At 45.7% G+C, this 22500-nt stretch overlaps 3 protein-coding genes across 3 annotated transcripts in view; 2 read left to right on the top strand and 1 right to left on the bottom strand.

The window, feature by feature from the left end:
• The first annotated feature begins 3115 nt into the window (after positions 1 to 3115).
• On the top strand, positions 3116 to 5416 carry LOC134454615 (transcription factor JunB-like). Its single transcript, XM_063205710.1, has 2 exons — positions 3116 to 3254; positions 3590 to 5416. Exons 1-2 carry the CDS (start codon positions 3128 to 3130, stop codon positions 4666 to 4668), a joined length of 1206 nt encoding a protein of 401 aa, XP_063061780.1. The 5' UTR covers positions 3116 to 3127; the 3' UTR covers positions 4669 to 5416.
• A 4811-nt stretch (positions 5417 to 10227) lies between these two features.
• Positions 10228 to 20617, bottom strand: prdx2 (peroxiredoxin 2). Its single transcript, XM_063205722.1, has 6 exons — positions 20501 to 20617; positions 18280 to 18396; positions 17786 to 17939; positions 14470 to 14592; positions 10991 to 11121; positions 10228 to 10709 (listed from the first exon to the last, which is right to left on the bottom strand). The coding sequence occupies exons 2-6, from the start codon at positions 18380 to 18382 to the stop codon at positions 10627 to 10629; spliced, it is 594 nt and encodes a 197-aa protein (XP_063061792.1). The 5' UTR covers positions 18383 to 18396; positions 20501 to 20617; the 3' UTR covers positions 10228 to 10626.
• Positions 20618 to 20862: 245 nt separating this feature from the next.
• Positions 20863 to 22500, top strand: part of rnaseh2a (ribonuclease H2, subunit A) — a 7214-nt gene continuing 5576 nt past the window's right edge. Inside the window, exons 1-2 of the mRNA XM_063192815.1 lie at positions 20863 to 20933; positions 22076 to 22207. Of these exons, the coding sequence (XP_063048885.1) occupies positions 22081 to 22207 (127 nt within the window). The 5' untranslated portion in view covers positions 20863 to 20933; positions 22076 to 22080. The remainder of the gene's footprint in view (positions 20934 to 22075; positions 22208 to 22500) is intronic.

Genomic DNA, 22500 nt, shown 5'->3' on the forward strand with positions numbered 1-22500 from the left:
CTGTTTTGTCATCTGAGAACATTAAGAGCCTTATCCACAACTACCACAAACAATTTAGAGCGGTCCCTGATGTTAAACAGGGCCATATTCAGCATCAGAAACTAGGGTATGTAAACTTTTGAACAGGGTCATTTGGGTAGTTTGGGTTGTGATCATGCTTTTGAAAGAGTAAACACAGAATATTGCTAATAAATATCTTAAGCCAGTCACTAGCTATGAGTGAAAAAAAAGGTTTTGTGTAATCCTTCATATTTTGTGAGAAATCGCAGAGAAAGCGTTTATTCTGCTGGGGTATGTAAACATATGAGCACAACTGTACATAGAATGCCTAATCTCACACTCCAGACAGATATCGTGTGTGTGTGTGTGTGTGTGTGTGCGTGTGTGTGTGTGTGTGTGTGTGTGTGTGAGTCATGAGTGCATTACCATACTAGGGAGACAGTGGCGGCCTTCTTCACTGCTCTCACATGCGTCAAAACAGGTGCTCTCTCTCACACACACACACACACACACACACACGCACACACACACACACACACACACAGGTGTGCTTCCCTCCCGTTCTCCAGTCCTACGCTCAGCCCTCCCACTCACCAGGTGTTGTTTATTTCTCTTGTTGTCATGGAGATTGCTTATGTGTGTGTGTGTGTATGCATGCGTGCAATGCATGTGTGGGTGTGTGCACACGCGCGTGTGTGTGTGTGCTTCTGTCATGTGTTTATCGATGTGTTCATTTTGTATTAATGGCTGAATTGAGGATGCGAGCGGATATCCGCACCCTGTGCGCTCACACACACACACACACACACACACACACACACACACACACACACACACACACACACACACACACACACACACACACACACACACACACACACACACACATACACACACACACACACACGTCTCTGTTGGACAGGATGTAATGTTGGATCCACAGAGGTCTCTCCATAACCAGCGTGTGAAGGAGAGCTACTCTTCCTGCTCTGATGTTTGTTTCTCTCTCTTCTCCTCTCCTTCTATCAGCATCTCCTCCTCTCCTCTTCTATCACCTCTTCTTCTTTTCTTCGTCTATTAGCGTCTCCCCCCCTCTCTTCTCCTCTCCTTTCCTCTATTCTTCTCTCAGCCTCTCCTCTCTCCTCTCCTCTGCCTGCATTTTGCTTTTTTTTCCTCCTTTCTCCTCCCTGTCCTCTGCTTCTATCCTCCTCTCCTCTCCTTCTCTGTCAGCCTCTCCTCTCCTCTTCTATATCAGCCTCTCCTTTCCTCCTCCTTTTCTATCAGCATCTCCTCTCCTCTACCTGCACTTTGCTTTCTTCCTCCTCTCCTCTCTCCTATCTATCCTCTGCTTCTCTCCTCTTCTCCTCTCCTCGCCTGACTTCTTTTCCTCCTCTCATTTCTCCTCTTCTCCTCTATATCCACACCTCAATTCTTTTCTTCCTTTATTCCCTTCAATCTATCATCTGTTTCTCTCCTTCTCTCCCTTTCACCTGTATAACCGAAAGTCATATTTTTTCCTCTGCTCTCCTCTCCTCTCCTCTCTCTTGCTCCTCTCCTCTCCACACCTCACCTCACCTCCACTCTTCATCTCCTCTGCTGTCCTCCTCCACTCCTCTCACCTCCACTCCTCCTCTTCTCCTGCTATCCCCCTCCACTCCTCACCTCTCATCTCTCCTCCTGTTCTTCCCGCCTGGTAGACATGTGTCTCTTCTCCTCTTCCCCTGTCCTCTCCTCTCCTCTCCTCTTCTTCTCTCCCCCTGTCCTCTCCTCTCCTCATCTCTCCTCTCCTCTTCTTCTCTCCCCCTGTCCTCTCCTCATCTCTCCTCTCATCTGCTTTTCTCCCCCTGTCCTCTCCTCTCCTCTGCTTCTCTCCCCCTATTCTCTCCTCTCCTCTCCCCCTCTCATCTCCTCACCTATATCCATGCTATATTCAGCCTCTCCTGCTATCCTCCCCCTATCCTGCTATCCTCCCCTTCTCCTCTACCAACATGTTTCCTCTCTGACAACTGAGGTCATCCACTCAGGGCTCGTACTGGCGACCTACCAGTCAACATTCCAGTTTGGACATGGGAGGCACAGCACAACATCGCTGAGCCAAAGGTCCCGCCCAACCGATATCTCAGCACAATCGATGCCGAATGAGGCATCGTCAGGGAGGTTTGACGCCGAACGTTTGACGCCGAACTCTGCTAGGCATCCGTTCTCTCTTTCTCTCCACCTCTCTTCTCCTTTCTCCCTCTCTCCCCCTCTCATCTTCTCTCTCCTCTCCTCTCTCCCCCATCTCCTCTCCTCTCCTCTCTCCCCTCCCCTCTCCTCTGCTCTCTGCCCCTCTCCTCTCCTCTCCTCTCCTCTGCTTCTCTTCCCCTCTTCTCCACTACTCTACAACATCTCTTCTCTACTACTCTCCTCTCCTCCTTCGACATTGACAGTGTGTGTGCGTGTGTGCGCGTGTATTTGCGCACGCACATTCGTATTTTAGTGTTTTAGTTTCACTTAATGTTTTACTGTAAAATGAAATGGTGAGCAATAAAATGCCATTTCATCCCTCTGCTCTGCGTAGCCTAATGCTTGTTACTTAGGGAATCAAGAATAAACACACTATTGACAACAAAGCACACGGACGACAATAAAACACACTGACTTTGTTCCTTACCCACACCTATTATTTTCCTATTTGCCTCTCCTCCTCTCCCTACCTCTCTCTCTCTCTCTCTCTCTCTCTCTCTCTCTCTCTCTCTCTCTCTCTCGCTCTGTGTGTGTGTGTGTGTGTGTGTGTGTGTGTGTGTGTGTGTGTGTGTGTGTGTGTGTGTGTGTGTGTGTGTGTGTGTGTGTTTTCATGTGGACTGCCGCCAGAGACACTTTTTTAGCGCATGTGTCGAAATGAGAAGTGCACCTCTGGGGCCTGGGGCGCCGTTGCTTGGCAGCTACAGTAGTTTTAGGCCTACGTGCTCTCCCTCGGGCTGTTTTCAATCTGAGAGATTCCTGGCACCGACGTCATCACGTCGTGTCGACGTCAACCGGCTACAGCCTTTTGGAGGCGTTGCCCATGGACTCCTCAGCCAATCAATGGCGAGCTCCCGGTGCTGACTGACGGACCTATAAAGAGGCTCGAGCGGAAAAGTTTGGGATGAGTTTGTGTTTTTGCGCTTGGTGTAGAAAGTGTCCACGGAGCGCTCGCGACAGCAACTGGAGTTCTTGCGCAAACTTCCGAATACGGAGTACCGCTGGGACACGGACTATCACACATCAACTTGGTACAGTAGCGTTCAAGTATTTTGGGCGAATTTCCTGTCTTTTCTTCTTACACAGCTTTGAAACACTTGCCGAACTACACGGGGCTTTTTACAACCACAAAGAATTTCAAGAACTTTTGGTCTAAGTTATCCTCAGCGCTGGACAGTCCTGCTAGGTGTTTTTATTTTGACTTTTTTGTTCCAGTCTGTCAGCGGCTGTCAGTGCTCTCTCTCCCTCAGTAGCCATCTCCTGTGTTTTTCTTCTCTGCGCACTGACTGCTATCCGGAATAGCCCACTATAATGGAGACGGCATTTTATGATGACTCCTTTCTCTCTTCTGCTTATGCCCACCCAGACGCCTCGCTCCTGCACGACCACGTCAAGTACCTGAAGCAGAACATGAGCGTGAGCTTCGCGGAGCCCTTTTACCGGAGCTACAAGACGCACGCGAGCCAAGCGGACGCGGACAGTTCGCTCTTCTTCGCCAACACGGACGCCGCCGACTCGGTGGCCCCGAGCTCCCTCAGGCTGGCTGCTCCTGAGCTCGAGCGGCTGATCAACATCACCGGTAACGGCGTCATCGCCACGACGCCTACGCCATCGGCACCTGCGCACCTGAACCTGCACCATGCGCAGCAGGAGGGCTTCGTGGACGGCTTCGTCAAGGCTCTGGACGACATGCACAAGTCCAACCAGCTGCCGCCGCCGAACGTGTCCCTGTCGGGTGGGCTGTGTCCGGTATCGGTGCCCTCCTCCGCCTTCGCAGCAGCAGCACCGACAGACGGCCCCGTGTACACCACGCTCGGCTCCTGCTCTGCACTGGCCAACACTAACCTGCCTCCCGTAACGCACGCGAGCTACCCCACCACCACTATCAGCTACCTGCCCCACGCGCCCCACACCGGTAGCCACCAGCACGCGCACGCGCACTACACACAGCAGCAGCAGCAGCAGAGCCACGCGCCTCACCATCCCCATCACCACCCATATCACCAGCACGCGCTCGCCTCTGTTACCGGTGCTCACCACCACACAGCAGCAGCGGCTGCCCTGCACGCGCAGAGGTTCGTGGCCCTGAAAGAGGAGCCGCAGACGGTGCCGGACCTGCACAGCAGCAGCGACGGAGGGTCCCCGCCGATGTCGCCCGTGGACATGGAGGACCAGGAGCGCGCAAAGGCCGAGCGCAAACGGCTGCGGAACCGGCTGGCGGCCACCAAGTGCCGCAAGCGCAAACTGGAGCGCATCGCGCGCCTGGAGGATAAGGTGAAGGTGCTGAAGACGGACAACGCGGGACTGTCGCGTGCCGCCACGGTGCTGCGCGAGCAGGTGGCCACGCTGAAGGGGAAGGTGATGAAGCACGTGAGCAGCGGCTGCCAGCTGGCCCACCAGGCGCAGGCCCATCGTACCCAGGATCCAGTCATGCTGATGCGCTGATGTGGTGATGTGGCCACTCGTACGCACACCACTGCGAACTTTGGGGAGGGAGAGAGAGGAGGCGGGGGTCAGCGAGAATACTTGACGCAAAGATGCAATAAAGAGACTTTACTGATTTACCAGCTGCGCAAAAAGCAGCGAGCGTGATGGCACTGAGGGTTACGCACACGAACATTCCTGGTTTTAGGGTGTTTGTTGGTGTACCTTAAACAAATGTCTATCTGTGTGTGTGTGTGTGTGTGTGTGTGTGTGTGTGTGTGTGTGTGTGTGTGTGTGTGTGTGTGTGTGTGTGTGTGTGTGTGTGTGTGTGTGTGTGTTATTGCTGGTGTACCTTTTTACAAATGTCACTATTTTTGTTGTACGTTACTGTTGTTTGACAACTGCAAAGACTGTATCAGACGACCCATACCTCCAAGGGGCACGAGGGGCATGGAAACCAGTGAACACTTTTACCGAGTCTGGAGCACTTTGGTTCACTCTTGACTTTGGTAGGGACTTAACGTGTGCCCCCCGAGTGCCCCACTGTTTCTTTTTTTTATTATTCAATATTGCCGTTATTGTCAATATTATATATTTTAATACATTCAGTAGCCTACTTATTTGAATTGTACATTTTTGTGTGCGACTTGGACCATTTCTCCTGTGAATGTCAAGTTTAATTTATTGTGTTTGTCAGGTTGACCCAGATGAACAAATTGTGTGTTTTCCCCTTTATTTGTATTTAAGTAAAACAACTTAAGAAGTCTAACCCATTGCCTCTGTGTGATTATATTTGGGTACTTTTGCTTACGCACATGGTTATGCGTTATTTATACACCGAAAGACACATATTATTTCCCCTGGCTTGAGGCACGAAATAGTTAAACGTGTAGGCTACAATCTCAACAACAGCACAGTAGCAGAAAACCACGCTTCATGAAAACAGCTCCCTGACGTCGCAGGTAAACCCACGTTGCCTCTCATTTCCCCCTGCTGACGCACGGCCCATATAAGGGTAGTTTTGGGGAGTTTGCGTCAGAGGGTAGGTCTGCCGGGAACTCCTGCCTGCTTTGCCGGTTAAAGTAGACTGTTTTTGTCTGTGTGCGAATCTTCTTCCTCTGTGTGTGTCGTGGCGTTTGCATGAATGAGGCCGCGGTGAAGAGATTGAGAGGGAGAGAAACCGAGAGCAAAGGGGAGATTCCCCGTGTCTGGCCGGGGCGATACCGATACGCAGGCCGCTAAAACACTACCAGCGAAATTGAACAGAGCTAAAAATAAAGACGCTGGGTTTTTTTCTTTCCCAGGTAGAGAGCTCATCAATGTTCCAAAATAACCTCCGCTCTTGATGTGAAAAACAACAGTGCGGTTCTAAGGAAGGTGCGCGCTCCACCGACCCCACCTGACACAGCAATGTAACAAAACAAAAAATCCAAACGTGTTTACGTTTAACTTCCATATCTAAAATCCAAGAAACAGACACTACATGTGCTGACATGGCTCTTCACTTCTCTGAAGGGTTCCTTCCATTGAGACTGAAACCATATGATTTACAGTATCATAGGCTATGTGAAAGCTTCGATCTTCACTGTGGACATGGTTCGTCTGGACCTTATCATTATTATTATTATTTTTTTTATTATTATTTTTTATGTCTCCTTGATTTTACTAGGGTAGTCAGTCACATTGAGGCAATAATCCAAGTGAGGTCTAGCAAAGCAGCAACGACACAAAACACACTACACAGGATATAGACAAAAACAGACATTTCACAAAACACATAAAAACATGCAGGACATAACCATGCAGACATAAAAATGTGGCAGGACATTTTGCAACACCATATCAGACAACACAAATGTGCAAAACACTGAAGACTATGGCATAAAAACATCATGGTTGCTTGAGGAGTTTCTTTGCAGTCCTTTGCCTTTTGTAATATTTATTATTGGGCTTCTTACTCTTTATTGAGATATGTAGTCGAATGTGGTGACAGGAAATGAGTGGGAGAGAGAGATGGGGGAGGATCTGGAAATGACCTCGGGCCAAAATCGAACCCGGGTCCCTAACATAGTGGCAGAGACGGTCTGTTGGGAAGTCTGCAGTTCAGTATCCTATTAGAACTAAGAAAGCCTTTGACAGTGGTTTTCAAAGTGTGTGTGTGAATGGGGTGGGGGTATGTTTGACCCCTGAAGGCCATGAGGGATGTGGTACGGGGGCTGTGGCAGGAAAAGTATAGCAAAACAAAATACGTAATAATCTATTGCATCTCTGAACTACTACTGTTATCAATAGGCCTGTTTTTTATATTTCCCAGTGGGGTTACTGACTCACATACCGAAGATTACTGTTGTGAAAAGGGATGCACAGGAAAAAATAGTGTGGTATGACCCATGAGATGGGGGGCCTACCGAATCTACGGGTATATGGGGGCCTTGTCATGGTAAAGTTTTGGAAGCTCTGCCCTATCATAATGTGCCCTGATGTAATGAGCCACATCACCCCTTCTTTGATTCCTGGCAGAGACGCACCTCCCCACCTAGCAAGGCAGGCAGCCGCTCAGGGACCCCAAGCTTCTATGGTGAACAACAGCTAACGATTAAACCACAGTGGGTTCGGTTTGTTGCAAAAATTAAAAACAAAAGTTTGCTTGGGGCCCCAAGTTACCCTTGAATCTCCACTGGTTCCTGGAGAAAGGTTCTGCAATGGCACATGCTTCTGTAGAACTGATGCCACCCCAATGTCCCGTTTGAATACACTCTGAATACACTGTAAATAAAAGCGTTTCCTCTGTGGGTCTTTGATGCCCCTGAAACGATGTTCATCTAAACGGCTCTGGAGAACTAATGCAGTCCCATTGGCCCGAATGATGAGGCCTTGCAATAATCATTATGACATTAAATAATAATTATTAAATGTAATAATACTGACCGGTCACAGTACACCCTAACAGGCTTTCATGTCATGTCATACTGATGATGATTACAAATGCCCCTTACACTACACTACACATAGTACTAGTGAACACACACACACACACACACACACACACACACACACACACACACACACACACACACACACACACACACACACACACACACACTTTGCTTATTAAAATGTCCCTTTACTAGTCACATTCTCACAAATAGTAGGCCTACTGGTACTGTCTAAGGGCAATTCATTTTATTTTCATTTTTTCATGTAATATTTTCATTTACTTTCACTTTATTTTAAGTATAAAGGCAAAAAAAGAACATTTTACGACTTGACATGTCATTGCAGGTTAAAACTGTCAAGTCAAGTCGAGTCTCCAGTCAACAGCGTAGAAGTCAAGTCAGTGTCAAGTCGAAAGTCATTCCTTATATTGCCAAGTCAAGTCAAAAGTCATTCCTTACAGGGCTGCACGATTATGGGAAGAAAATCATAGTCACTATTATTTGGGTCAAAATCGGAATCACGATAACTAATCACAATTATTGGGGGTTTTTTGCCGAATTTTCTTTGAATTACACCCAAATGAAATATAAGCAAGAATGAATTATATACCGTATGAGCAAAATAAAACTGAATAGTAGTAAACATCTGGCAGCTGTTTTGTTCTTGCTTGGGGAAGTTCTACCATGTAGAGATGGTTCATGGCTCATTGATGGGATGGGTATTGTGTCTTGTTCCTTTCAAAGAGCTGTTAAAGACTGGCTCTTTTTAAACAAGATTTATTCAGTGTTACAACATAGCATTTAATCATTTATTAAACCAACTCTGGTTCATTTTATACACACACACAACACACACACACACACACACACACACACACACACACAGGGGGGGGTTTCTTTTGCTTTTCTACCAGCCAAACTGAAATTTCACCAACATTTGGCTGGTTTGCCTGTACCAGGTGTGTCAGTAGTGTTGTGGCAGCCATGTGTTAACCTGCAGGCCAAACCAGTTCTTCAGGCCTGTGGAGTGGTCACGTTTCCATATCGGCCTGCCTCAAAAACTGGTGTGGAAAAATAACATTCTTTTTTGTATATTTTTAAAATGTATGTCAGTGATTGGAATGTTAATTTCTTTGCTTGTAAAAATCTAGCCTGAGACAATTACACGTAGGCCTATGTATGCATGCCTGTTCATTAATGTGCAATGCCCTTAAAATCAAAAATAAAGTAAAGAATAGCTGGATCTCACAACAACTGCTTACCCAAATGTCAGAAGACCCAACAGTGATTGGGCGCAGCCGCGCAAGACAATGTCACTCTTACAAGTTGTGACCAACACTGGCAAGTGACGCTGTGGGTGCATCCCAATATGTGACCTTGCCTCCTCCACTTGCCTCCTCCACTTGCTTCCCGTCATGATGACATCACTGACAACAGCATTATATTTCAATATCTTGCAAAAGCTCAATTGTTAAGTCTTTTTCTCATTTGCAATTGGGATGGTGAATGAAAAACAGTCCCTCAAAAGTTGTTGTGGCGAGGCTGACAGCTGGGAAACTTTATCGTTTTCTCCACGGAGGAGGGGCCAGGAGGCGGGACGAGGAGACAAGCACAAGTGGAGGAGGCAAGGACACATATTGGGATGCACCCTGTGTATGCAGAGGAGCTGTGCCGCATGCCAGCACTCCCCCTTGTGGCCACAATAGCAACCTACGGGTTCACAGACAGACGGCTGCCGTGATGCATTGTCCAGAATCTCCATAACACCACATTGTACTGTATATAGGGAGTTGTGCATCAGGGAGATGATGTACTGTAGATACACTATTCCAAAAAATGAAGATTGGGAGTTGAGCGTACTTTCTGAAAAATTGACCATGTGAGCAGACAGTCTAACTGTACCCGGTTATTGCTTCAGCTGATGTGTAAGAATGAACTGCTGTCTCTAATGAGCTTTAGTTATGATAAATCAATCTCCAATTAGGAGTCAAATCCAGGTGTCAGAAGTACAAACGGAAGTACATTTATGGTGGAAGTACATCTTGGGGACACAGGGACAACACACGAGGCTGTGCTAATTACAGCAGCTAATAGCTAACTCACTCTTAGTAAACAGTTACACATGCAGACAGGGCTCAAAATTAACTTTTTTCAACACCAGCCAAAATGGCTAGTAGATGTGAATCTTACTGGCCAGACACTCACTCACTAATGGTCAAAGTAGTTAGTACGTTGGTATTTTCTACCAGCCAAACTGAAATTTCCCCAGCATTTGACCGTTTGGATGGTGTTCATTCTTACAAACTAACGGTGACAACTGTTTTTAATAGTTTCTAAGTATTATGAGTAGTAAAGTGGCACTTTTCATTCATGAAGAGTTGGATCTTCTCCATTGTCTGCCATTTTGAATTTCCAGAAAAGGACATTTTTAGTTGCAAAACGTATTGTGCTTTGGTCATACAAGCAAATATTAGTTCATTACTTAGTAAATATTCATGAAGAGATCAAATTTGGCAATAGACATAGTGGCAATAACTACTCTGGCCAGCATTCTACTCAGTGCACCTTTAAACCATCCACACATTTAAATACCTGTGATAAAACACACACACAGAGTCAACATTAACACACAGACAAAAACATGTTTGTTTCAACACCATCAGTCTTTATTGATGGGAACATTCTGGAAGGATGCCGTGCTGCTGATCGGCACTGACGACACTGCCAAGGTACAAAATACTTTCACTTCCGACTTTAGTTTCAAACACTACGAGAGACAGAAAGAGAAACGGAAAGAAAAACACACAAACACACACACACGATGGGAGTCAGTGCACTGGCCTAACATAAGCAGCTCTAAAGGGGGTGTGTGCGCGCCAGTGTGTGTGTGGTCAAGTTGCGAACAGAAAAAAAGTCACATGATTTGCAAGAAGTTGAGAGAAACGAAAACTGCAGAGAAAAAGGTCAGTGCTGCTTTCAAATGACCGGGTGTATAGATGCGGTTGGTGTGCATGTGTGTAAGTGCTTGTGGGGCATTGTGTGTCTACTGCTTTGCGAAGAACTCCTTGCTCTTCTGGACGTCGGGCACGATGGTGTCACTACCAGGCTTCCAGCCGGCCGGGCACACTGGAAGAGAGACAACACACACACATCAGTGAAGTAATGTAATAAAACATGGACACACACACACACAAGAGAACACACAGACACAGAGCAGATGGGAACGTTCAGACAAGCATGCGCAGATGTGCGCGCACACACATTGTAGGAGGAGAGAACACTCAGACTCACACGCATGTGCATACACACACACACATACAAACAGGCAGATGGGCAGACAAAAACACACTGGAAACAATGATGACCGACTCAGACAAAACCTACAGCTAAGCTACAGTCACACACACCTTCTCCGTGCTTGTCAGTGTGCTGGAAAGCCTGCACCAGGCGAAGAGTCTCATCCACAGAGCGACCCACAGGCAGGTCATTAATGGTGATCTGGCGAAGAAGACCCTTATCATCGATCACAAACAACCCCCTAGAGAGAGAGAGAGAGAGAGAGAGAGAGAGTAATGGTTATCTGGTGTAGATGGAGCAAGAAGGTAATGGCAAAATGTCAGGGAGCTTTTTGAAATAATTAATCACAAGTGGTCATACATTTCGCCCTCCATGGATACATGGGGTATGGTAGCGGCAGGAGCATCATTATATGCGGCTACCTTGCTGCCTCAGGCCCTTGTCAGTTTGCTATTATCAGTGGAACAATGAACTCAGAAGTTTATTGAAATATTTTACAGAAAAAAATGTGAGGTAGTCTGTCACACAGTTGAAGCACACAAGAGGATGGGTGCTGAAATGGGACAACCCATATTTTAGAAGCAAATCGACTTTAGAATGGCTTCATAACAATGAAATACACATTCTGGAATAGCCCAGTCAAAGCCCTGACGAAGAAGAATTGAGATGATATGGCATGCAGGGCTGTACGTTAAGCTTTTTCACTAGGAGCACTGGTGCTCCTAAATGAAATGAGGGAAAAAGGTAAACAAGAGAGCCTTTAAAGCTAGCTACCACATAGCTGAATTTGTAGCTAAATCAGAAGTCACACAGTGGCAGAGACACTATATATAATATTACCTGCCTGCAAAGCCATTGTAAATGAGAAGCTTGGACCTGAAGCGGTTAAATAAATAGCCAAAGTCCCTCTTTCAAATAACACAATTTCCAGACATTGATGACATGTCTGCTGACATCGAAAGTGTGGTTTTGGAAAAGATCCGTATCCATGAGAAATTGGCGTTGCAACTGGATGAGGCTGATAGTGGACATGTGCAACTCCTGGCCAATGTGCGTTTTGTGGATAGACGCAATCAGAGAAAACTTTCTATTTTGCAAGGCATTGAACAGAGATTGATATTAAACATGCATATTCATATTGTAACAGTGAAATCTTTCCTAAATATCATTGCTACTGTCAGAATAAGCATTATTTTCTGTATTCCTGCAAATAGAATGCTTTTGGACAGAATAACAATTTTTATATAGTAGGCCTAGGCCTACTTTGAAGTTTATAGCTTCCTTAAGAAGTGGACATGTTAAGTGCACTTTTTATTTGAAAGAGGAAATTTAAAAGATGATAAAAAAAAACATTTTTGTGTTTATTTGATTGCTATTCAAGACACTTTTATAAGAATGACTATATTGTTAGGCGGCTACTATAATTTGTTTTCATTATTTCATAATTTTTGGTTGGTGGTGTGCCGCGAGATTTTTTGAAGGGAAAAAGTGTGCCCTGGCTCAAAAAAGGTTGGGAAACACTGGCCTAGGTGACCTAACTAAGTGATAGGGGGAAATTTAAGGGCTTTTTCTTCATCTTCATGCACAATAGCCTATGCCATTACCCTGTGCAACAAAAACAGGGAGGAAACCACAGTTCCCATTAGCCTACTTATTATCATTATTATTATTATTATTAGCCTATTATTACTATGGCTTCGTGATTGAAACATGTAATCACATGATTACTGAACTAGATTGAGTAGTTTATTTAGTCTTAAACATAGTAGGTAAGGCAACACGCTAATCCAACGGGCTTTTTAAAAATAGTTTATTCCTCAAACGCGTGGGTTGGAACGGTGTGTAATGAAACTGGGAGGCGCAAAATTATCTCACTGTGTTGGCTGCTCTTTTTGATAGCCATGCCCTACAGCACCGGTAGCTGCTGGGCCAACTAGACTGGCCCTTGCGCGCAGTGAACACTACCGGTCCGGTACCTGTTCTGAATGCTCCTCGAACTATTATCTTGACTAATAGCCTACTACTTTGTTTGCGATGCATTTTTTGCGAAGTAATTGGGAAGACAGCGGTTAGGGAAAACGCCAAAACAGCGACGTCTTTTAAATCACATGAGTTAGCAAACCGAGAGGCTATTTCACTACCGGATTCAAAAGGTTTCCTGTTAGCAATGCAAACTCCTGCATTTGAACGTTTTAAACAGCAGCCCATTTCGAAAAGCTGTAAGAAGTTTTGGCACAGAACATTCGACTGGGAGATGAGCGTGCGCGCGTTATATGCCATATTTAACCACGGCTCTGTGCGATTCTGTTTTTTTTTGTGAGCGCTACGGGAGAAGACATGGTTCAATCGCAGCCAACGCGGAATTCAAGCAACATTGACTGTCTGTGAAGTGCATTCCCACTGGGATTGACTGTCAGACAGGCAGTGCATACATGCGAGAAGGGCATACCGCATTTAGTATTAGGGAATCGAGGAAAAAAAGCGCAGCTCTCGCAATCATGCACTCGAGCAGGAGTAAAACGCGAATGAAAGGGTTGAAAAGCATACTCGCACACGTGCGACCGTTTCATTTTTCTTTCTCGCGCAGTAAAAAATGAAGGCTCAAAATGCGACCAATTGGTCGCAATGTACAGCCCTGGCATGAAGTCAAGAAAGCTATTCACTCCAGACATCCCCAAAACCTTGCTGAAGAGGGGTAGTTTTGTAACGAAGAGGGAGACCAGATACATCCAGATTTGTTTTGTTAATCTGATCTGCAACTACAGGAAACATCTGGTTGAGGTTATTGCAACTAACTGAGGTTTCAAAATTATTGAATGCAAGGGTGTACGTACTTATGCCTTGCTGTCCTGTGAATGTTTACATCTTACGGCTAATAAAAATATGATAACATGTAAATGTTTGGGTGGAATTAGTTAAAGCACACTTCGATTATTACTTCTTGTGATTTCCGGGAAGATCAGACCATGTTTTATGACCAATTTTGACAGAAATGTAAGAAATTGCAAAGGGTGTACAAACTTTCCTATGACTGTATGTGCTCTACAAAATTGCATGATATTCCCTGACTGCGCATGCAAAATGCTCAAATTCCATGACTTGGAATTCCTGGAATATCATGGTATTTCAATAGAGGCTTTTCATGACAGGTTACCGTGGACAGAGAGGACTATTCATATTCTTGTGTATACAATTTACTTTTCGTGGGAGCAAAATGCAAAGGGTACAGAGAAAAAAATCTAGGACAAGAATGAACATTTCCAGCGCATTTGGTGATTTAAAAAAAAAAAAAACTAATTTCAGAACATTTCCATGGCTGGAAAACGGCCCTCTAAATTTCCAGGATTCCAGGAGGAGAGGGAGCCCTGTGTGTGTGAGTGTGTGTGTGTGTGTGTGTGTGTGTGTGTGTGTGTGTGTTTGTGTGTTTAGTTGAGCGGTGTGTGTGTGTGTGTGTGTGTGTCCTGTATGAGATGCCCTCGCTCTCCTTCAGTACTCATTACAGATGGTATGGTTGAGGGTGTGTGTGTTGAGTTGAGCGGTATGGACTGATGGTGTGTGTGTGTGTGTGTGTGTGTGTGTGTGTGTGTACCTGTATGAGATGCCCTCTCCCTCCTTGAGGACTCCGTAGTCATTACAGATGGTATGGTTGAGGTCGGCCACCAGGGGAATGTTCATCTGGCCAAGACCACCCTGCTTACGGGGAGTATTGATCCTAGAGAGAGAGAGAGAGAGAGAGAGAGAGAGAGAGAGACAGAGAGAGAGAGAGAGAGAGAGAGAGAGAGAGACAGAGAGAGAGAGAGAGAGACAGAGAGACAGAGAGACAGAGAGAGAATTGTTTAAATTCCTTCGGAAAGGCAGGAATCCTTTCCTTCACGTCCTGTAAAGAAACACCCTGCCATTGGCATTGCCATCTGGGAAGAAGTCGACTTAATGAGTTAAATGATTTGAGTGTTTCCTTTCTCCTGTACTTACAGTCGTTTGTGGAGTCCAGTGATATTACTTGTAGTTGCTAACAATTTTCATGGAATCAGTGTTTCATATTGAGCGGCTTGCGCAACAGCAGCATATTATTGACAATATAATTCCATTTCAAATAACGTAGAAAATGCAGCTATACAAAAGCTTCCCTTCATATGTTTTGAATAGAATTGGATCTAATAATAATAGTAATCTAAAATTCAGCATCAGAACGCAGGTGAAGAATGTTGAACGCGACCAAATGGTTAACCAGTAATAATTACCCAATCCCCGCCAACTCACACACGCCACACAAAGGTCACCACTTTGAAGACAACCCATTAGCTGCTGTGTGTGAGAAACAGAAGCCTACCAGAGAGAGAGCAAGAGAGCGAGAGAGAGTGAGTCTAGAAATGGGTGGAAAAGTGAAACTGCAGTGCGGATGCATGCGTTTGGGTGCATAGTGACTCGACAAAACTTGGCAGCGCAGTGACTCGGCAGGCAAAGACACCATACCGTGAAACCGGCGACTCGGGTTAGATTCTGAGCTGAGGATGGGTGTGAGTGGGAGCAAGAGGAATTATGTAGTGTGGGTTGGAGGTAGGAGGTTTAGCTGCAGTGTAGGGCTGTGTGTGTGTGTGTGTGCGTGTGTGTGCGTGCATTGAGACAGAGGGGTGTGTTCCCCGTAGAGTGGTGACCGTTGCTCCGGTGATATCGTCACCTCTAACCGTCCCCTTATCACTGACACCCAGGACATCCACACCAGACTGATAAACACACAGCCAAAGTCTACTCCTTCACACACTAGTGTAGTGCGTGTGTGCGTGTGCGTGTGTGTGTGTGTGTGTGTGTGTGTGTGTGTGTGTGTGTGTGTGTGTGTGTGCGCACGCATCAGACAGGGTAGTCTGTGGAATCTTCTAGAATAGTTTACTCTTCAAAGACTTCAAAGTGTGTAAGTGCACGTGTGGTGTGTGTGGCACTATGCATGTGTGTGCGTGTGTGTGTGTCAAGTCAAGTCAAGTCAAGTCAAGTCAAGTAGGTTTTATTGTCAATTTCTTTACATGCACTGGTCATACAAAGAATTTGAAATTACATTTCTTGCTTTCCCATACAGACATAGACTAATCTAGGTAAGGACATAGACAGTATAGACATAGACAGTACTTATACATGGACTTAAGACAGTATGGACATAGACAGTGCTCATACAGACATTTAAAGTGCAAGACTGGACAACAGAAGACTTGTAGAGGACATACATTAAGAGGTATTGTTGTGCTTTTGTGCTTTTCCTAAAAAAGTCCTTTATAGCGTTCTAGACATGGTATGTGCGTCACTATGCAATTCCATGCATGGTGTGTGTGTCCATCTGAGTGGGTTGTCTGTGGAATCGTCTAGAAAGTTTTCTCTCAAAAGGCCAGTGGGCAAGTGCACGTGTGGCGTGTGTATGTGTGGCATGTGCGTCATTATGCAAGTGTGTGTGTGTGTGTCGTATCAGAGAGGGTAGTCTGTGGATTCGTCTTGAAACATCTAGCATTAAAAGGCCCGTGTGCAAGTATGCGAGGTGTGTGTGTCATTATGCAAGTGTGTGTGTGGTTGACAGGGCAGGTTCACACACATACGCCCTGCGTCTGAGGAATCTAGAGGTAGGTGTGCGTGTGTGGTGTTTTTCTGTGCAAGTGCATCTCTGCAGGTGTGTGAGGTGTCTATGCACGCATGAGTACGTGCGATGTGTTCATATCTTTTTGTGTATGTGGTTAAAACAGGGCAGGTGTGCACCGCGCGCACGCACACACACACACACACACCTCTATTGAACAGAAAGAACTGCGTGTGTGTGCGCGCATCATTTAAGAGCACCCTTTGACTCAGTCCAATTTATTCTACCAACCAATGAGTGGGTCTGTCTGCCTGCTCTCTGTCTATCGTTACTGCCTGTGCAAGTGTGTACACACGCTTGTCTTTGTTAGTGTAGTGTATTGAGTGTGGTGTTGTTCTAACACCTGTTAGAGCACCGTGTGATCTGGCACATGACGTATTCTGCCAGTGTTTTATAAGAAACACAAATTGCAACTCTTTATATTCAACACACACACACACACACCCTTAGACATTTCCAAAATCCTTCCTCTATAACACTTGAGCGGCCGCATCCCTTCGCCTCCCCTTGTTCCCATGGCCTGGAAAAGAGGATTTGAATTCCGTGGCCTTTGGCCAGGGTGATCACGACCTTGGAAATGCCGGGAATTCCCACAAAGCGTTATGGCCGGCCCAATCAGTGGTCTGGAAGGATTAACACTGTGCCCGCCTTCGCGTCGATAAGGACGAACCCAAAGGAGCGTACACACAGACACACACAAGAACTGACCTAAAGGGGCACACGTTCAACTCCCATTGAGTTGCAAGTTGGTGTTAAAATCTCTGCAAGCTGAAGACCGTTCTGTTGCCCTGACAACCTCACATTCCCTTTGGATCTCATTGAAACGTACACACACACACACACACACACACACACACACACACTTCTTTCTAACATGCGGACTCCAGGCCTCCCTTGCTCACTTGTGGGCTCCACACTCCTCCTTGTGTGATGACGTCACCGACGACAGAATTGTAATTTCAATATCTAGCAAAAGAGCAGCTTGTCATTTTCTCATTTAAACGGGATGGTGAATGAAAAATAGTCCCCCAAAAGTTGTTGTGGCTAGGCTGACAGTGAGGAAACTTTACTGTATTGTTTTCTCCACGGAGACCCCATTGTGTGGTAGGATATGCATTCATAATGATGGCCGACTAGGGTTGTGTTTGTCGAAAGTGTGGTTTGCTAACCCATTACCAACTCCGGTAGTTGCCAATGGGGAAAAATTGCATTGCAACCAACGAAAGTAGCTAACATGTACAGGGTATTAGTTACAGGCCTTGGAGCAACACACACACACTCTACTGACCAGGCGAGGTGGCTGAAGTGTGAGTCTGTGGAGCAGGCGATGAGTTCGCATCCTGCCTTGCGGAACTCGTCAGCTCTCTCGCTGAAGGCGATGATCTCAGTCGGGCAGACGAAGGTGAAGTCCAGAGGATAGAAGAACAGCACCACGTACTTGCCTAGAGAGAGAGATAGAGAGAGAGAGAGAGAGAGTGAGAGTGAGAGTGAGAGNGAGAGATAGAGAGAGAGAGAGAGAGAGAGAAGAAAGATAGAAAGAGATAGAACAAGAGAGATACAGACAGACACACACATAGGGAGAACAATTATGAACACAACCCTTCCCTTTTCCATACACGTCCATCTGTCTGTCTTCCACAGCACACACTCCCTCACCCCTAGACAGACAGACAGACAGACAGACAGACAGACAGACAGACAGACACACACACACACACACCTGTAGTTTAAGACAGACAGACAGACAGAGACAGACACAATATTCTCACACACACTCCTCACCCCTGTAGTCGGACAGCTGGATGTCCTTGAACTGTCCGTCCACCACAGCGGTGGCCTTGAACTGGGGCGCGGGGTGGCCGATCTTAGCATTGCCTGAAGACATGATGGACAGATGAGCTGTAGCGAGAGCGAGAGAGAGATAAGTTCCCTGAAATGCATTTCTTCTTTTGTCCCTTCCCTCTCATCCTGTATTGAATCATTTGATTATTTTACTTTTAACATCATTTTTATTTTGTTAGGTTTGGCAAAGAGTGAGAGAGTGAGAGAGAGAGAGAGAGAGAGAGAGAGAGAGAGAGAGAGAGAGAGAGAGAGAGAGAGATATGTAGAGTGAGATGGGTAAACAGAGAGATAGAGAGGGGGATGTATGTATAAAGAGATGTAGAGAGCGAGGGGAGATGGGGGAGTAGAAAGAGTGGGAGGGTGGTGGGCATGAGAAAGAGGGAGGTAGACACAGAGAGGAAGACAAGAGAGTGGGAGATGGATGGAGGCAGAGAGAGAGGGGAGATGGAGAGACACAGAGGGGGTAAAGAGAGATGTAGAGAAACGGACAGAAAGAGGAATTGAGAGGAACGAAAATAACAAAAGTTTACATCCAGTCAAAACCCATTACATAAGACAGCGGGCCACCCGTCTGTCTGCATCAAGCCAGGCTGCAGTATTTTGGGCACATCACTTAGAAACCAGAAAAGACTCAAACACCTGCAGGCTGCCCTTTCAGAAATAGCTGAAGTTTCAGTAAGAGCCAGTGTGGAAACTGAATGGTGCCATTGTTGACATCAAAAGCCTCTACATGAGAAAAAAGACCATTCTCCATTCTAAAGAACAGACACGGAATAATGTGTATAGATTCTACAATATCAGCTCCATTTACGTGATAGCTCAATATGCTTGCATCAAATTAATTTCTCGTTACACCTTCCCGTCTTATTTTACTGTAGGCCTACCGGCCTTTATGAACATGCAAGTCTTGATCATACAACCTCAAACATGATATAATATGATGTTTTGAATTTGGTGGAGTTAGGCAAACTCTTTGGGGTGTGAAGACCATCACAATCGTACATTATTAGAAATGGGGGCAATTACCACCCACCCACACAGTTTTTGCTTTGTCACCCAGCGCGTGTCACATGAGCGTCAGAGGGTCGATAAGCCCCAAGGCTGGTGTGTGTGTGTGTGTGTGTGTGTGTGTGTGTGTGTGTGTGTGTGTGTGTGTGTGTGTGTGTGTGTGTGTGTGTGTGTGTGTCGGGGTAACAAAAGGCTTTGACAGGAATTAAACAGATCGTCTCCCACAACCCCTTCTTAACCGCCCATGCAACATTTAAGATCGCAAAACTAAGCTGTATCGAGTCTGCAAGATGGAGGAACTAGACATTTCTAACGAGAAAAGTGTTATAGACGGTAGGCTACGTCTTTTGGGAGGCTTCTTGAGAATTGATCAAAAAAGACAAGCATAGCGTTCTTCGTAGTATCTTCTGAGCAAGTCCGTTTTTTTACATTAAGACGATTTTCTGATTAAGCCAGAAAGAAGACAGCAAGGTTTCCACTGACGAGACGAATAAAGCCCGAAGAATCAAATGTTCTGGATCAAAGAATGCAGTAGCAGTAGTTCTAGGCCTTGGCACAATGGCAACTGTGCATGATGGCACCACAGGCCGGGCTAGCCTGCGTGTTGCTCAGTAATGCACCAGTCCACCGTCCTAAATCAATCACTTTCTGTGCTTTATACAATTTGTGGATAGAGCTATAATCCATTTGCATCACAAGGTGAATGCCTGGTTCATGTCAAAGAAGACAGCGCTGGCGCCAGCAGCACTGAAGTTATCCTCAAAGGCTAACGTCTAGCACTAGAGCTAGTGAGGCAAGCTAGCAGGCAGGCTGACTGCACCCGGCGCCGAAGTAGCCATGGGCTAGCCAACATGGCATAGAGAAAGGCTCATAACTTTCAATGAAATGGTAATTGTAGACAAAACACAAATGCAATACATTGGTTATGCACTTCTATCAAAAATACAATCTACTTCAAAGAACAAGATAGTGGACGTTAACTTAAATGTTTGCAAACGAAATAGCATGACCTGAGCATGCGGGTGGTCTTTTGTGCGAATCCAAGTCTGGCGATAATAAAATACGCACAAACTAAACACAATTCAGCAACAGTCATTATGGGACAACAGCGGGTGAAGAGGCCGTCGTGAAGAGAGCAGTCAGTAAAACTTACGTTGTGTATTCGCAGTAAAGACAAAAGGACAGGTTGAGAGGACAACGGCTTGCACCAAGCTCCTTCGAAGCACACCCGGCGAAGGAAGTTTATTGTGTCTGTCAGTTGGACAACGAACCCCAGCCAAGGGGGCGTTCTCGAGAGGGCGGAGCAAGAGTTTTCAACACTGGCATTTTTCGGAAGTATTATGTGCATAAAAGCAACTCGTGTGTTTTAAACATATGGGTTGAGTATCAATCACCCCGTATACGCGTTAGAAATGTGTATATCACCTAAATTATGGTGAGGATTATAGTTATATTTGGTTCTAGTACGTTTTCTGTCTGACGGCAACTACATTTCCCACAATGCATTGTGTGGGTCTGAAAGTTATGTGTGACGTAATTCTCGCGCCAAATGTAGTTGACTACCAGACTACTAGACGCAGATAAGGGTGAGTTGCATGCTGCCATTGCACAAACAACTTCACATATTTAATAGCTGGACGAAGTTTCAAGTGTCAACACGTTCCTTCTCAGATTATATCTTTAACGTTTCACCTTGGCGTTGATTGTGTTTGTGTAAATAAACACCAGTCATGTTTTGGCACTCTATCAAGTTTGGCTAATGTTAGCAAATCTTCGCAATGGTTGACATGATGCTACCCACAACATTGTTTTTGCAATGTTGTCACAGTGTACGCCTGACTGTCCACAAGTTACACTTACACACAATCTTGCTCATTAATTTAAAACCTTTTTACCGCATAGCTCTAGCTTGCCACTAATCCAAGTTAGTCTGCTATAAAGTTAGGCATGTGAATGAATTTACATGTGGACTGCGTGTGACATTTCAGCCTCTGCCTGTGTGTGAACGAACGACCATCAAAAATATATTTGCAAGAGCATTGACATGCCAGATACTATAGTCTGCATTTCTCTCACCCAGTATATTAATGTTGTAAGTGATTTGGGGGATGCTGCGTGTGGGTTTTGTGTGCGGAAGGTGCCATGGACCTGTGTGTATTAGCTTGTAATTATTCTCCTGTTAGTGATCTTGTGAAAGCTGCGTGTGTTTTCTGTCTTTACCTCTGCCGGTGGGGCTATCTTACGATGTGAATGCTTCTGTTTTGTGTGTGTCAGGTCTGGATGTATACTAATTGTTAATAATTCAATAAGCTACGATGTGTATGTTGCATGTTCCGTCTTTGCTTGAGGGTGTATGTGAATTATTAATGATTACATTAGGGCTACATTACATTAGTTCAATTCAATTAGTGATTCTGCGGATGCATGTGTGTTTTCCTTGCGGCAGGTGCCATGTACCACCTTGGTTTATTTCAACTGCTATAACATTACTGGTACATTAGTTTAATTCAATAAGTGATTTTGTGGGTGCTGCATACATTTTCTGTTTTTGCCCCTGCATGTGTGTTTTGTGTTTGGCAGGTGCCATGAATCTGGGTGTGTTTCAAATGTTATTCCATTGCATTTGTTTAATTTAATAATGGTGTGTGTGTGTGTGTGTGTGTGTGTGTGTGTGTGTGTGTGTGTGTGTGTGTGTGTGTGTGTGTGTGTGTGTGTTTTGTGTGTGCAGGTGCCATGGATCTGGGTGATTTTGAGGCTGACAACACGGTGAGCTGCCGGCTGGCCTCGGCTATCCCTGACGCCTGCAGGACTGAGGACTGCTGCCTGGGCATCGATGAGGCCGGACGAGGACCTGTGCTAGGTTGGACACACACACACACACACACACACACACACACACTCTGCATCGATGAGGCCGGACGAGGACCTGTGCTAGGTTGGACACACACACACACACACACACACACACACACACACACACACACACACACACACACACACACACACACTCTGCATCGATGAGGCTGGACGCAGACCTGTGCTAGGTTGGACACACACACACACACACACACACACACACACACACACACACACACACACACACACACACACACACACACACACACACAGTTTCGCATTACAAATCCAAATAGT

Source organism: Engraulis encrasicolus, chromosome 1, assembly GCF_034702125.1.
Source record: "Engraulis encrasicolus isolate BLACKSEA-1 chromosome 1, IST_EnEncr_1.0, whole genome shotgun sequence".
NCBI lineage: Eukaryota > Metazoa > Chordata > Actinopteri > Clupeiformes > Engraulidae > Engraulis > Engraulis encrasicolus.

Coding starts and splice junctions, on each gene's coding strand:
- LOC134454615 (XM_063205710.1), top strand. CDS start 3,128: ATGAGTTTGTGTTTTTGCGCTTGGTGTAGAAAGTGTCCACGGAGCGCT. Junction 3,255..3,589: donor GACTATCACACATCAACTTG/GTACAGTAGCGT, acceptor ATGCCCACCCAG/ACGCCTCGCTCCTGCACGAC.
- prdx2 (XM_063205722.1), bottom strand. CDS start 18,382: ATGTCTTCAGGCAATGCTAAGATCGGCCACCCCGCGCCCCAGTTCAAG. Junction 14,593..17,785: donor CACTTCAGCCACCTCGCCTG/GTCAGTAGAGTG, acceptor CTCTCTCTCTAG/GATCAATACTCCCCGTAAGC. Junction 11,122..14,469: donor GGAGAGGGCATCTCATACAG/GTACACACACAC, acceptor CTCTCTCTCTAG/GGGGTTGTTTGTGATCGATG.